Below are 16,448 nucleotides of genomic sequence, written 5' to 3'. Positions count from 1 at the left end.
TGGAGCTGCAATATTGTGTGTTAATTGAATTCATGGATTTTGTATCTCAAACTCAATTTCATTTGCCTAAAGCAGAAAACAGTGTCTTAAGAATATGCTTCCTGAGGAGAAAGCAATTATTGAGGAATAGGTTTCCTTATCACATTCTTAATGTGCGTGCTAAAAGCAGAGAGAAAAATAACAGTTTCGACATACAATTTCATGTATGTACATACATAGAAAACAGGGATCACACTATATTTATTATGTGTATACATAATGACCACTGAAATAGTGCTTCTGATTGACCCATCAGTTTTATCATGTCTGCAACAAGACGTCTCCTGTATGAGATCAGTAACAGAAAATGGATCCTGCTCATTTTTTAAAAATGTCAAAAGGATGGCACATTGCCCACATACACAAATCTGCAAATGTAGGCCTGCTTGTAGGCTGACAATAAGCTACAGTTGTTCTCTGTAGGAGAGACCATTTCCTTTCCACCCCACATAGAATGCCATGGTAGTTTGGAGTGAGGAACAAGTGGTTCAAGCAGTGCTTCCTTTATGCAAGAACCAAAAGTACAGCATCCCAATCCCCACAGTAGTCAACCGGATGCCTCCATGACGCCCACAAACAGAAACAGGCCTTTCCTGCTGTTGTTCCCCCTGCATTTGGCACTTGGAGGTATACAGTCTCTGAATCTGGAGGATACACACAGCCGTCATAGCTAGCGGCCACTGAATTTTAATTCAATTTTTAATTCCAAAAAAAAATAGACATGTCGGCAGTAAGATTGAACGCATTATCGACAAGAAAAGGAAGGCCTTTCAGATCTGGCAAAGAGATAGAAACTGTGCCACTAAGAAAAAAACCCTAAGGCTGAGGTTCAAAGAAGAATCAGAGAACTAAAGAACACCTTGTGGATAAAAAAAAGTTCAAGAGGTCCAGCACTTAGCCAATACTCATTATGCACTGGGCTTCTTTAAAGCCACAAAGACCTTCTATGGGCCAGTAAACTATGGTATGGTTTCTTCTAAAAAATAAACTACTGTATTGCATTGCGCTGGAAAGAACATTACCAGCATCTTCTTAACCGCAGCTTCCTCATAGCTGCTGTCGCAAATCCCACAAAAACAAATTAGAGATAAGCTTGCACTATCTCCAAATCTAGGAGAGTTGTGTACAGCTATTAACCAAACGAAAGACAACAAAGCCAGCAGACCTGATGGGTTACCTGCCAAAGTCTTCAAAGAGGGCGGAATTGAACTTACAAGCTCATTAAAAAAAATTGAGAGAGAGAGGAGATCCCAGCAGACTTCAAGGATGATGCCAAAATCATCAATATTTTTTTTTTTAAAAGGTGACAGAATGGACTGCGGAATTTATCAAGAGATCTCTTTATTAGCTGCGGCTGGCAAAATTCTTGCAAGGATCTTAGCAAACCGCCTCCTAACTATATCCAAGGATATCCTTCCTGAATCCCAAAATGGTTTTTGACCTTCTAGGGTGATAGTGCATATGATTTTCACTGCTTGACAGCTCCCTAGCCAGACACTTCAGCTCACCAGTGATTGGCTGGTGAGCCCTGCAAGTGAGTCTTCTGGCTGTTGGTGAGGTAAGAGGAGAGAGATGTGCACCCTTCCACTGCACCAAAGGCTGAAGAAGGGAGGCCAGTCCAGCCATGGCCATGCTGGAGCCACAACTGCAGCTCCCAACAAATCTGATGAGAATGAGCATTAACACAAGGACATTTTAATGACAGTTCTGAGCAGGCCCCACTCAAAGGAATGGAGTCTGTAGATGTCTTTTTTAGGTTATTTCCCATAGTTTTGTAAAGTGAAAAATAAGCCATAAGGTTACAAACTTTCCCATGATGACACTTTTCAAGTCATTAACTTTGGAATGCTGCCAAGGAAGCCATGGAACTTTTATTTTAGTGAGTCTATTGCAGGTTAAGTGCTTTAAGGGGTGACATGGGGCAGGCAGGCTGAGCCTATAAACAATGATGAATGTGTGAGGCTCTGCTTGAGTACAGCTTTATGTACACTAATTTGTAAATAGAAATCACATTTCTCCTACGCAACACCAAGATTAGAAAAAAAACCATTTCCTCTCGAAGCCACAAATGGTTGGTAACCCAGCTGCCTTGTTATACTTCCTCCTTTTTGTATTATGTCTTTCTTCATAATTTTTTAATACTTCAAATACATTTACCTATTTACCTGGTCTGGCTTTTCTAGATACTTTTACTTTATCCAGAAAAGCTAACCACAATATTTTTAAATTAATATTTTTTTCAGTATTTTCATATTTTAATTTGACTTCCTCAGAAAAGCACTTCAAAGCCACTCTTGTCAACCAATGTCATTATGATGTCAGGTAACTGACAGGTGGGTGACCCTATCCACCTGTCAAACGTGGCTCATGGAAGCTTGTGAAGATGAAGATATTTGTTTGCCAGTCTGAAAAGGGTCCTCAGCCCTGATGGTAAAGTTGTAAAAGCGTTATAACTGGCAGTGTTCAAAGCATTATCTCTGGGAAAGCTACATGAAACCAATGCTGGAATTGCTTTTATGATATGTGCACATAACATACAGTGGTACCTCGGGTTACATACGCTTCAGGTTACATATGTGTCAGGTTACAGACTCCACTAATCCAGAAATAGTGCTTCAGGTTAAGAACTTTGCTTAAGGATAAGAACGGAAATCGTGCTTCGGCGGGGCGGCGGCAGCAGGAGGCCCCATTAGCTAAAGTGGTGCTTCAGGTTAAGAACAGTTTCAGGTTAAGAACAGACCTCCGGAACGAAATAAGTACTTAACCCAAGGTACCACTGTATAGAAAAATTACCATGTGACCTGCATGGAATTACCCTCAAAGGGAGTGACCAACTCCATGAATCCTTTGTATACCACAAAAAAAAGGGTTCTAACTTCATTAGAAGACACTTTCCCCACCTGGTCCACCTCCAGATGTTTTGGACCACAACTGCCATCATCCCTGACCACTGGCAAGGCTGACTGAGGCTGATGGACTTTTTAGTCCAAAGCATCTCCAAGGTTCTTGTTGAGGAAGGCTGAATTAAAGTGATATCGAGGAGTCTATATTTAAAACATATCCCTACTTTTTCAGGAGGAGGAAGAGAACTTTTTAAGATGATTTTTCTTTTTGGCTGAGCAAAACAAATGACGGTATATCTGAATATAAGAAGCTGCCTTATAATAAGTCAGACCATTGTTTTATCAAGCTCAGTATCAAGCACAGACCGGCAGTATCTCGCTAGTGTTTCATACAGGAATCTTCCCCAGCCCTACCTGGAGATTCCAGGGATTGGACAGGGCCTTTTGCACACAAAGTGAAGCATGTGCTCTACCTCAGATCTAAAGCCTTAACCTGCTCTCCCTTCCAATGGCCTCAAAGCTGTAGTTTAGCAACAAAACACCCCTGAAATGCAGCTGGTGAAGTTCATAACTGAGTGGAGATTTAAATCTGGATCATATCCAAATCTAACATGCTAGCCCAGGCTCCCTCAAACTCGGCCCTCCAGATGTTTTTAGACTAAATTCCCATCATCCCTGACCACTGGACCTGCTAGCTAGGAATCATGGGCATTGTAGGCCAAAAAACATCTGGAGGGCCGAGATTGAGGAAGCCTGAGGTAGCCAATAGAAGGCATGCTGATCCACAATATAATCCAGGGAAACACTGGTTATCACATTTTGTTTGGAACTGGTATGCCAGGCCCCCCCCCAATTTATAAATGCCCACATGTCTCAGCTGTTCTACTGAGGCTTTCCTGACCTCTACTTCGTCTGTGTTGCAAGTTATTATCTACGTCTCTTCACCTTTGTCTAAAGCAAAGGCTTTTCAACAGCAGCAACTGCCTCACTTCTGTGCTATGTAAAACGCCCAACACTAAACAGTAAGTAGCAGGGAGAACTTCATGAAGTTTAGGAATATAAAAAAAAACATACTGGATAACCAGTCCACACCTCATATTTTTCAGATGAGGATGTCAGTATATTACAATATGCACAATGAGATAATGTTTGTCTGTAGGCAAACTCCCTCCTAAACTTGAGCGCTTAGATACTGACTTTAAAGTCTGAGTCATAAGGGCTTAGATCACTTCCAAAACATTTGCAATGTGGAAATTACAACCCATTGGAAGCAGGGAGGAAAAGTAGAGCTGCTATTATTTTGAGAAATTGCCTTACTTTTTCAATTCTGGGTTGCTTTTTGAACACCATGTGCTTAGTTTAGGGTTGCCATATGTGGAATTTCCAGGACATACCCAGAATACTGTGATCGAAAGCAGTGTCTGGGTGGAAATAAGCAGAATCCGGACGTATGGCAAGCCATGTCGGCAGTGCCAATTTTGCTGATTTTTGTAAATTTGCAGTTTCCAGGGATACTTCCTGGAACCTCCAGTAAGTCCACATATTGCTAAGAGGTCTTTGCTCTTATCAGCCATGACATACAGACCCAAGTGTATTTCCTATGTAAGGGTTTACAGATAAGTTATGGCAGTCATGCACAAGCGACTATTTTCTCAGAAGATTGGAAGTAAACAAAAATCATCCTTCTTCGTTTCCTGAATAAGGACAAGATAATGTTATTAGAACTGTTATTAGCACTGTAACAAAGAGTCACAAGAAAACTCTTCACATCTTCAAGACATAAGACATGGACAGGAAATGGAGAGCACGGTCAAGCCACATTCAGAACTACAGGCTTCTCATTACAGAAGTACTCCTGAGACTGCAGACATGGAGTTACAGCTAAAATAGAAAAATGTTTGAGGAAAGGAGGAGAGAGAAAATAACAGCCTTGCTAGATTTTTCTGCTTTCAGGCAGTTGCCTGCGATGTTCTCATCCCCCTCTGCAGATTAGAACTTTTGTGGGTTCCTTTATGCTTGGCTGACATCTGTTAATGTCCTCTCAGCCACCCCTTTCAATCGTGTCCCTTGCTTGCTCATCTACCATGCAAATCCTTTGTACTAAAGGCTACCTTACAGACATGCACCAAAGTTACAACCAGTAGAAAAAGCATCTGGTTCCTTCATTTAAAAGGGAAATGAAAATGAATGGAAGTGACAATAACAAATGGTACAAATGCAGTTCTAACAAGTGAACAATGAAGCAATTAATGAAAATGAATGGAGTAACAAAATGACTTTTTTATGCACACATCTAATTGAATTAAGCTTCGTGTTTATCATTCATTATGTAATATTGACACATAATTTACATTTCATTAAAATAAAAGGAAATCTATCGGGCTTACACTGTTTAGAACCACAGACATTATGCCTTTAAACTCTTAGCATTTCTAGCAAGATACATGAATGGTTTTCCAAGACTGACTTACATGTTTCACATGTGATACAAAAAGGAGAATGCCATTCCTTTAAGTGACAACTGAATCAAATTTCTCCACCATCCCTACTCTTTCCATTGGTGGAAAGGATGGATATTCAGGGCAGGCTCTTACTGGAAAAGGGGGGGGGAGACAGCCAATGTCCACTGATTTACTGTAGCCCTGCTCCCAATATCACCTCCCACAACGTTCTAGAGAGTCCCATAATGGAACAGCTTTTCAAGATGCTGCAGGATGACAGAGGGTTTAGTGAAGATTGGCTCCAACCTTTCCTCATGTGGAAGCATTATATGAGTGGAGCTCCACTCATGGGAACTCTAGATTTGTACCAGAACAAATATCAATATAGGTGCTAAAAGAATGACTTTGCATTTGCTTTCAACCATCTGGTATGGAAAACCCCCTAAGAAGTTTGATATGAGCACCTTTATCCATTCCATTATAAAGTATTCATTTCTTTATAAATCTGGCATCCACTCCATGTGGGAGTAGAAAATGCTTAAGAGACTCCAGCAGCTAAGAATGCCAAGTATTTGTTGCCAACTGTGTCTACCCCCCCCCCCCCGCCCCAAATAAAGGGCTCCAGCACACACTTTTATGTTTATAAAAACATATACTCTCCCCCTCAAGTTATTCTTTCAGTAACAGAAAAGAAGGTAATAGCTGGTACATACTTTTAAGGCTTTGTGTTGACCTACTGCTTTTCATTCAAGTAACAATATTCTGGTGCATTTGAAAAATGGCCAAGAAAGCAGAATCAGGCTTATACAGTTGATAAAAACATTTTTAAAATTATTGGAGAGGTAGCAGTTCTCACCACCTTTGACTCAAATCAAAATCATTTTCCCATGAAAAATCTTTTCCAGATGCTTCAGGGATGCAACTGTATAGAAATGTGATATGAAAGCAATCACCCCCTCACTTGCTAAAGTTCACAAACTGTGAGAACAAGCCTTTAACAAAAAATGCTCTGCTAAAAACATTGTAAAGCAGATTCCTGAACTGTTGCCTCTGGGTCCTCTGTCCCCCCTGCACAACCCTTTGGATCTTCAATTTGAAATGTCCGCGTGGTCTTCAGGTTCCTGGGGCTGGTTTCAGCTAATTAGTCCTAATAACAGAAGCCCATGTAAGGGCGTCTGCAGCTAGAGCAATGAGACTTCCTCATTCTCCCCCCCCCCCGCCCCTCAAATTGGCTTAGGGGAGGTTCAGGAGAACGCTAGAACAACATGCATGGAGGGGAAGGGGGATCGTTTAATCTGGCAAGCTGTAGCAAAGCAACATAAAAATGTGATAAATACTTCAACACTCAGAAATAATTTTCAAAGACATATTATGAAAAATATTAAAACTAAGTTTGTGTCGCAAGATAAGAGTCATGTCATACAGAAGACAGGGCTGCTGTATTTGTTTAGAATGACAGCTTACAAAAGCAACAAGTGGCGGTACCATGTTGCACACAGGCAACATCCATCTTCATTAAACTGATTAATAAAGAGGTTTGTTCTATGGGAACAATACTCCTTCTGTCTGCAGCACTGCTGTTCTAAAAGGAAAAACCTCACGCAGGGCTTTGGGCTGCAGCTGGAAAGAGGTGCAGACAAGAGTTTCTACTGTAGCCTCTGCTTCCTTAAGACTGATCACACCTCTTTCTTTTGGTTAATATGACCAGGAAAAAAGTCAACAAAGTTCCATGGTGGAAAGTTATTTAACGTGTGTGCGCATTAATGGTGAGATGAAGTGCAGAGTGGTGAGCTGCTCAATTGAGATTAAACTTCACTGCTTGTGTTCATCATATTTCACTTCTAAATTGATAATACATATAAGCATTTACAACAGTTTCTAACCACATAGATTTTTATGCCGCTCTCCTGCTGACCCTTACACTTTCATATCCCCTCCCCCATAAAAGTGGGATCATCAGCTGCTCAATACGGCTGTTGCACATAAAATAAATCCTCCTTTCTTACTAGTTACACAATCTCATTCATTTCTTGCTAAACAGTTTTATAACATTCATGTCAAATCATTCTGCAGCTGCTACCCAATTCCTAATCCTCCCCATGCTTTGTCTCTTTCAACAGGGCTACCCTTTCCAAAGCAGCTTGAACTCTGCCATTGCACTGTTTGCCTTTTTCTCTTTGCTGGCTCAAAGTTTCCAGGCCAGACAAAGAATACACCAACACACACCCTAGGCAGCTGCAAAAAAATACAGCAGCTTTACTGAGGAAACAGAAACAAGCTCCAGATATTTTCAGTGCTTTTGTGGAATGCTGAGTAGGAATAGCCCACTTCCACTTTTCACTGGCCAGCAGTATTTGAAGAATGGATTATTGCCAACAATATTCTGTCTCCAACATTATCAGGTTTAACTTGCAACTGCTAGATCCAAATCCAGAATCCCTGAGCATAGCTGAGGAGCTAAACTATACAATGGATATATCATTCTGCCCCGACACTGAGGTCCAGCGCCGAGGGCCTTCTGGCGGTTCCCTCGCTGTGAGAAGCCAAGTTACAGGGAACCAGGCAGAGGGCCTTCTTGATAGTGGCACCTGCCCTGTGAAACGCCCTCCCACCAGATGTCAAAAAGAAAAACAACTACCAGACTTTTAGAAGACATCTGAAGGCAGCCCTGTTTAGGGAAGCTTTTAATGTTTGATGGACTATTGTATTTTAATATTTTGTTGGAAGCTACCCAGAGTGACTGGGGAAACCCAGCCAGATGGGCGGGGTATAATTAATTAATTATATTATTTTATTATTATTATCCCATTCCTGACCACTGGCCATGCTGGTTGATGGAGCCTCTGGAGCAGGTTTTGGGAGCACACAGGGAGAGGAGAGGAGAGGAAAGTCCTGTTATAAGAGCACAATGCGGCTCATGTAGTATATATTGCACAATATAGAAAAACGAACAAACTGCAAAATGTCGAGTAATTCTGATCACCAAATTCTCATCAGCAACCAGTTACATGACATCCTGCTTGCCAATTTGTGATCTCATAAACCTTCTGGTCACAGAATAGAATGCGTTCATCTGTTGGTGAGCTCCTGGTGTGCCAACAATATTCAGCCATGCAGGCAGCAACTGAGAAATAGCCAGAAGCAGTATTGCAAAACTGAGATTATCTGCATGTGTAAAAATGCACCAAGAGGAGAGCTGTTTGAAACAAAGTTCAGAGATGGAATTCAGAGAAGCTTGTGTGCAGAGCACACCCAAAAAGAGGCCCCAAGAAGAGCTAGAGAGCCTGGAAATAGAGAAGACCTCAGAACACCTTGTAGTGTTAGTGGAATAAACCTTGGAAGGGCCCTTCTTCCTTCCCTTACTACACAGTCAACTAATTCCACTGCATACTGAAAAGGAATTGTTGAATCCTGTGCAAGGTTTCTTGATATCTTTTAGCAGGATGCACATTGAAGGGTCCAAATCTACACTGGCACAAATGAAAGAAGGGGTAGTTCAGAACAAAACAAATAAAACAAAAACCAACAAGTGTAAATATCTCCAAATCACTTGGTAAAACTGCAGGAGAGGGAGGGAGGATAACTGTGGTGTGCTATTTGTTGTTACACTGTATTTTCTTTTCCTTCCTTTGTAAAATTATGAAAATCAAATCAAAAAAAATTTTTTTGGGGGGGGGAGGAAACAACTCACCTCCCTTTTCAGAAGGCAAAAGGACAACCCTTCTTGTTGACACAACCCTACCTATCACAGAATTGCTGTAGGTATGCATTTTTTCTTTATTTAATAAACTTTGTATACTGTTTAATCATAAAAACTTCTAAACTGTTTTCATCAAAAATGTACATTATTGATTTTCATTACAATACTGATGTGTATCAATGACTAAAGACATAGTAACTTTGAGAGGAATGAATCACCTTTTTATTATAAAAGAAGTATTTGGGCAAATCTATCAAGAGCACCTCTGCATATACTATATACAGCAAAAGTTGAAGGGTTTCTTAATTATTATTATAAAAACATTACTGAATAGTCCTTGAAAGGAATCTTTCTCTGATCCCTCTAAGGCTACGAAATATAAGCTTTTATCCCTGCATGCCTAACATGGTTATTTCACAGCTCTGCATCTCTGAAATAATCCTGGAGGGAAATAGCATCTTTCAATTACAGTGAGTTCCTGATTATCCGGAAACAGTTTATCTGATTTTCAGATTATCTGTGCCCAAAGGTCAGGAACTGGCTGCAAAAATGAGGGTGAAAAGCCCAGCCTCTCTAAAACCTGAGAGAAGTAGGTTGGCTAATGCCAAGTGATGGTTCAGGACTATCTTCATTTGCTGTTCTCCCCTTACAACTGTGGATGTGTTGGGCACTGGGTTAACTAGGCCATTCTTGTATGCAGTCACACATTCTACATTATATGTTCTGCAGAACATGTGACTTTGAAAGAAAGAACAAATTTAGTCCAAGTTTTATAATCCCTTTCTCATTAATTCCAACAACAACCCAATGGTGGGAAGAAGTACAGTGGTACCTTGGGTTTCATACGCTTCAGGTTACATACGCTTCAGGTTACAGACTCCGCTAACCATGAAATAGTACCTCGGGTTAAGAAATTTGCTTCAGGATGAGAACAGAAATCGTGCTCCGGCGGTGCGGGAGGCCCCATTAGCTAAAGTGGTGCTTCAGGTTAAGAACAGTTTCAGGTTAAGAACGGACCTCTGGAACGAATTAAGTACTTAACCTGAGGTACCACTGTACAGTCATTTTTCTTATCCACAAGTTTACAGTACCATGCACAGGAACAGATTCATGTGGCCACTTTCTGCTCCAGCACGTGACAATGAATTGCTAATTACTATAGAACAAGAATGAAGGCTGGAAATGCCACTTAAATAGACTCTGCACAATAGGTTCACAATGTTAATTCTGTTCCTGATACCATATGTCAGGCACGTCCAACTCCCAAGAGACTGCGATCTACTCCCAGTATAAAATATCCTGGCAGTGGTCTACCCATTGTCATTGGAGGGAGGAGGAGCGTGCGTGGGGTGGGTGGGTGGATTGGCCAGAGTTGTTGAGCTTTTTGGGGGGGGGGCAGGATGGCCCAGAGTTCTTCGGCTTTTATTTGTTTAACTTTATTTAATCCCACAATTGACAAGGGTCCTGCGATCTACTAGGATCAGCCGGGGATCTACTAGTAGATCACAATCTACTGGTTGGACATGCCTGCCGTATGTAATTAAAAGTGATTTTTATTATGAAAATATTCTGTAAGCCAGTTAGAGAACCTCTCAGAACCATACAGTGGTATATAAGAATTCTCAAGAAACATATGATACAAATTCCTTGTTTACTGTATCTAAACCTAGCGGCTCTACAGCTCACTGCACATCACTCCCCACAGAGACCTCTCCATGTCAATAAGTCATTGTGCTGTCGGAAACTGACAGATTGTGCTTGAACAGTTTTCTGGATCCAACTCCAAGACTACCATCTGGAAACTAAGTAGAAGTACAGCCAGTCATGTCACAATGAACATATTGCATTAAGAAAGCTTCACTGTTTTCCAGTTTAACCATGGACATAATTCAACTTACTATTTTTTTTTAACATTTAAAGCCCCAAACAGTCCAGAGTAAATGTATTTGGAATACTGATTTCTTCCCATACAAACCAGCCCAGCAGCTGAGCTAATTATGGGAAGCCTGTCCCTACTTTTCACCGCCTTCAGAGGATAAGTAGGGATCTATCAGAGCTACCTCAGCAGTTGGACTCCAACTGTGAAACTCCCTCCCTTGGTAGATGTGCCCAACACGTACTTTATTATTTTATTAGATGCCAGATGAAGGCTCTCATCTTCACCTGAGCTTTCTCTTGATTGTATTAGTTACGAGGTAATAATGTAAATGTGATTGCTTATCTGTTATTGTTCTGCACAGTCAAGCTTTTATAGTTTCATCCATCTATATGCCTAGTTTTCATTTGCTCCTTATTGTTTTTATTGTTGCATTTTTGTGCTAGATATTTTTACCTTTTGTGAACAACCTTCAGTGTCACAGCAGGCACAAATGTGCCTTGGCAATATAACAACTAAAATAAAGTATGAATAACATTGGTTTCTGTACTGTGTCACTCACCTTCTTTGACAAATGCCTTTGGAAATCAAACATGTAAATTCTATATTTCAGTTCCTCCATTCCCTGGTTTTATATAAGTGCTTCATTTTACAGACTCACATATGTTGCTTTTTACGTAAAAAAATATTTTACATTTTATTACTAAGTGAATACAACAATTCTTCTTGTTTTGGTCATATTTTCTTTCCTGTCATATAAGCTGCCCAAAGTGAAGTGTGGTTAATAATAAATATATTGCTATGGAACAGTAGGCAAACAGTTGACAAAGACATAGAATCATAGAACTGTAGAGTTGGAAGAGACCACAAGGGTCATCTAGTCCAGCCCCCTGCAATGCAGGAATCTTTTGCCCAATGTGGGGCTTGAACCCATGAGCCTGAGATTAAGAGTCTCATGCTCTGCCAACTGAGCTATCAATATGGATTTCATCTGAACCTGTCCTTTTTTAAGATCTTCATCAGATGCCTTGTTAAGAATATCCCCACCTTTGAATGTGACATAGGAGGTGATAGGATACAGGGCCTTTTCAGTTGTGGTGCCTGAATTATTAAGGACCTCCCTCTGTCCATAATCATTTTTAATGAATATCAGCTGAGTTCAGGGCTGTTTATGGAAAATTTTAAGTGTATTTTTACTGGTGTTATAAATATTTGTTCTGCTGTTCTTATGTCTTTTTAAAAGCTTTATTGTGTTGACTGTAACTGCTGACTCTCCTGTTGTTGGTTTGTTTATTCGGCTTATTATATAGATTTTAATTATGTTGTACACTCCCTGGAAGTTAAAGTTTAGAGGCAGGAATTTTTTTTCAAATAAACTAACTAAGCATATTCAGGTCTATTGATCAAGAGCTTCAGCAAAACCCACCTTTTCTTATAAGCATAATGCACAAAGAAATTAAGTATGTTTTGCCCAATTTATAAAATAGAAAACAGCAACATGCTACTTCTCATAAGTATTGTTTGAAAGATTAAAATAAATAAGTCACGGCTAGTTTTTGAGTGTGTCTAAATGTCCCATGCCAATCTGGTTTTAAAATAACCCAAGACTGTATTTGCCAAAACAATCTGTGCTGGCACAAGAAGAAGGATGCTACACCATACAAGACTATGTAATGACAAGAAACTGTGCTTGGATTTCATTTTCTTTCATCCAGTCATGCAATCATCCCTCTGTACAATTTAATGTAATTATAATAGTTATTTAGATACCAAATAAAAGAACAAGTACTCTATGGCTGGATGTACAATGTAAATAATTCTCTAATACAAACTCTTACTTGTACATAAAGCCAGTTCTCTATTGCTTGGCAGCACCCCCCACCCCAGATTTCAATGAGGTATTAAACAGAAGCTTAGTCGCATATGTCTCAATTAACATCTCTGATTTAAATCCTCCAGATGTATTCAGTCCTCCCACAAGAACATTAAATATGACGAATAACTTTCAAATGTGAGAAAAGCAAGCATTATAGAAACAAATTCCTACATAGTAAGGACAACCCATTCACACAAAGCACTAACGGCACCAATAATATGCTTGGATATGGATTTCTAGAAAATAGATGATATTGGACAAAGCAAAAAACCAAGTTGGGAGATGCTGTCACTCACAGGTATAAAGTGACAGGTATTTTGTTGACTGGAATTCTATTATTAGTGAGTTTTGTTTAAATGTATTTCAGATTTCTTTTACTAGCAAGCCTCTCATTAGTTATCTGTCATCAGTTGCTACTTACCTCTTTCAATCTATCCAGCTCATTTTGCAGTGCCTGTTTCGATATTTCCATCTCAATGATTTGTTGACGAAGGATTTCATTTTCATCCTCTGCTTTAACTCGTTTCTCTTCCACATTCTCCAGTTCATGGTGCAGCCTAACAGATACATCTTTGGCTACCTATTCAAAAAAGAGTATACAAACATATCTTGTAGTAGCAACAGCAGTAGCAGTTTTAAAAACATTTTCCATTAACAAAATTGAAAATATAAATGCATAATAACGTAAGGTGTAAAAGCTTTCCTGATAGCAGAAATGGATGGATATATATATATATAATCAATGGAGAGGCATTTAAACCTCCCAGGACATTCTGCAGCTTACTTTAAATTGCCCATACAGATAGCATATCATCAAGAACTTCAGTGCTATCACTTGTAAAGTGAATTGGCACAATAGATTTTTAACACGCTTGATGTGTTAATTGGTTTACCAATACCAGGATGTCTGTGTTATTAACATAAACTGGCTTTTTGTGAAAGGCCACTTGCTAATAATGTAATTATCACTACCTGCACTTTTCTGCATTTCATTACCTTCTGACTCTCACCATTAACAATCCCCCTCACTGCCTCCTGAAGTTGTAAATTATACTCCACAAAATCAGATGCCATAAAAAAGTTAGTCTTTAAGGTACCACAAAAATCTTTATTATTTTTGCTGCAAGGGACTAACCGCTCTGGAAATAATCAACCAGTATCATTAACTAGGGGACGCGGATGGCGCTGTGGTCTAAACCACTGAGCCTAGGGTTTGCCGATCGGAAGGTTGGCAGTTCAAATCCCTGTGACGGGGTCAGCTCCCATTGTTTGGTCCCAGCTCCTGCCAACCTAGCAGTTCGAAAGCATGTCAAAGTGCAAGTAGATAAATAGGTATCGCTCCAGCGGGAAGGTAAACGGCGTTTCCGTGCACTGCTCTGATTCACCAGAAGCGGCTTAGTCATGCTGTCAACATGACCCAGAAAAACAGTCTGTGGACAAACGCCGGCTCCCTCGGCCAGTAAAGCGAGATAAGCACTGCAACCTCAGAGTCGTTCGTGACTGGACTTAACTGTCAGGGGTCCTTTACCTTTTTTTATCATTAACTAAGTCCATAATAAGGGACGCGGGTGGCGCTGTGGGTTAAACCACAGAGCCTAGGACCTGCCGATCGTAAGGTTGCCAGTCTGAATCCCCGCGGCGGGGTGAGCTCCCGTCGTTCGGTCCCAGCTCCTGTCAACCTAGCAGTTCGAAAGCACCCCAAATTGCGAGTAGATATATAGGGACCACTCTCCAGTGGGAAGGCAAATGGTGTTTCCGTGTGCTGTGCTGGTGCTGGCTCGCCAGCTGCGGCTTAGTCACACTGGCCATGTGACCCGGAAGCTGTCTTCGGACAAGCGCGGTTCCTAGCCTTTTGAGCGAGATGAGTGTGCAACCCTAGAGTCGGTCATGACTGGCCCTGATGGGCAGGGGGTACCTTTACCTTTTTAAGTCCATGATATAATACTAGCATACAATTTTAGGGTATTATAGTATTAAATAACAAATCATTTTATTAATTAGATTAAGCATACCTAAAACTCTATCTCCCCCCCCCTTTTTTAAACAAGCACAGCACAGATATGTATATAAATATCTTTTTTACAGCTCAAGTGCACATACTGAAGAGAGAAAGTCTTCTGAAAACCAAGTTGCACACATAATTAGCACAATTCAGAGCATTAGGGAATTTTCAGTTTAGGCAGTGGGAAACATGGCTCAGTTTGGAAGCATCTATTGTGTATACATTTTATATCAGTCCCCTACTTCAGAATGAGGTGAGTGAAGCCTATTTGATTGCTCCTTAACAGCCAAGGCTCCTTTCAAGTGAAAAGTTAGTATTTCATTGGGAGGGATTTTTAGCCTACACCTCCTCACAAAATGCTAGGTTTCCAAATGCAGGGAATATTCAAAGCATATAATTTAGAGTTGGGAGGAAGACAGAGTTGAATGTCATCTAGTCCAATTTCCTGCTTAACACAGAAATTTTGTAACTGACAGGTGGCCTCTACTTAAATATCTCTTGTGAAGGAGAACCCAACACCTCCCAAGGCAGTCTCTGTTCCACTGTCATACAACTATTACCATCAGGAAGTTTATCCTGACATTTTAGCCAAAATCTGCATTCTAACAATTTCCACCTGTTAGTTATAGTCCTGCCCTTTGGATCAGAGGACATGTCTCTTCCATCTTCTGAGAGGCTTCCCTTCAGATATTTTACAGCTCTTTCTCCCCCTTAAACTTCTCTTCTCCAGCTGAACATACCCAGTACTTTCAACCATTCAATATGGGGCTTGATTTCCAAAATCCCTCACCATCCTGGTCACCCTCCTATGGATGCACCCTAGCTGATTCCTGTATGTCTTCTTATAGCAAGTGTGATTCTCCTATGTGCACTCTGAAATGCCTTGGTCCTTACTGCCTGACAGTGGGGTTCCTGAAAAGTGAGACAGACAGTTCTTCAGGACAAGGTCTGCTATGCTTCACATAGGAACAGTGATGATTTCTATGAGCAGCAAGAACTTCCATTAGTCTCTAGATCTGCCTGTGCCAGATTGCTTTCACAGAAACCATCCCCCCCCCCCCGCCAAATACTAAGACATAGCTGTGAAATGTGATAGGCTTTTACCAATTACTTATCAAGGATTTTATTGAAGGCACTGTAGCAGCCAATTGCACATGGGACTCTGACTTGCCTATAGCAGATAGCATGTGCAGAGCTCCATGACTAACTTAGATGTCTGTATGCATAAAGCCTTCACTCACCTTTAGATCTTGCTCTAAGCTTCTAATTAACTCCCCATCCACTTGACCCGTCTGTGCAACTTTCAAGCTTTTCTGTTCTGCTTTCCTGAGACGATACTGCAAAATGCGACAGTTCTTGTTTGCACGGTCCAGCTCTCGTCGAAGTTCCTGAAGTTGGTAAACATCTTCTTCAAGGTAGCTGTCACGCATCTCTTCCATTTCAGCCCGCAGTTCATCGAGCTCATCCTGCCATGACCCAAAACACTATCAGATATCAAAAAGGCGATTCTGCTCCCTCCCCATCAAGAGACACATCAAGATATGATAGGAATAATCCAGCACTCACAACTGCTGCACAGTCCCTATTTGCTGTGCAGCAGACAAGGAGAATCCCGTTGAAATGATCTTGCAAGCAACATCAAGCTCATGTTGATCTTGCAAACTACAGTGG

General features: G+C 40.7%; 1 protein-coding gene across 9 annotated transcripts in view; it reads right to left on the bottom strand.

Moving 5' to 3' along the window:
* MTCL1 (microtubule crosslinking factor 1) overlaps nucleotides 1–16,448 on the bottom strand; it is a 93,443-nt gene that overhangs the window by 64,815 nt on the left and 12,180 nt on the right. For all 9 annotated transcript variants that reach the window (XM_081917983.1, XM_081917976.1, XM_081917982.1 and 6 more), the window contains exons 2-3: nucleotides 16,019–16,243; nucleotides 13,197–13,355 (exon numbers count right to left, since the gene is read on the bottom strand). In XM_081917983.1, the coding sequence (XP_081774109.1) occupies nucleotides 13,197–13,355; nucleotides 16,019–16,243 (384 nt within the window). The remainder of the gene's footprint in view (nucleotides 1–13,196; nucleotides 13,356–16,018; nucleotides 16,244–16,448) is intronic.

This window comes from Podarcis melisellensis (genome assembly GCF_964234715.1).
Source record: "Podarcis melisellensis genome assembly, chromosome: 7".
Taxonomy (NCBI): Eukaryota; Metazoa; Chordata; class Lepidosauria; order Squamata; family Lacertidae; genus Podarcis; species Podarcis melisellensis.
The sequence above is the reverse complement of the archived record's forward strand: the minus strand, read 5'-3'. Positions and strand labels throughout refer to the sequence as shown.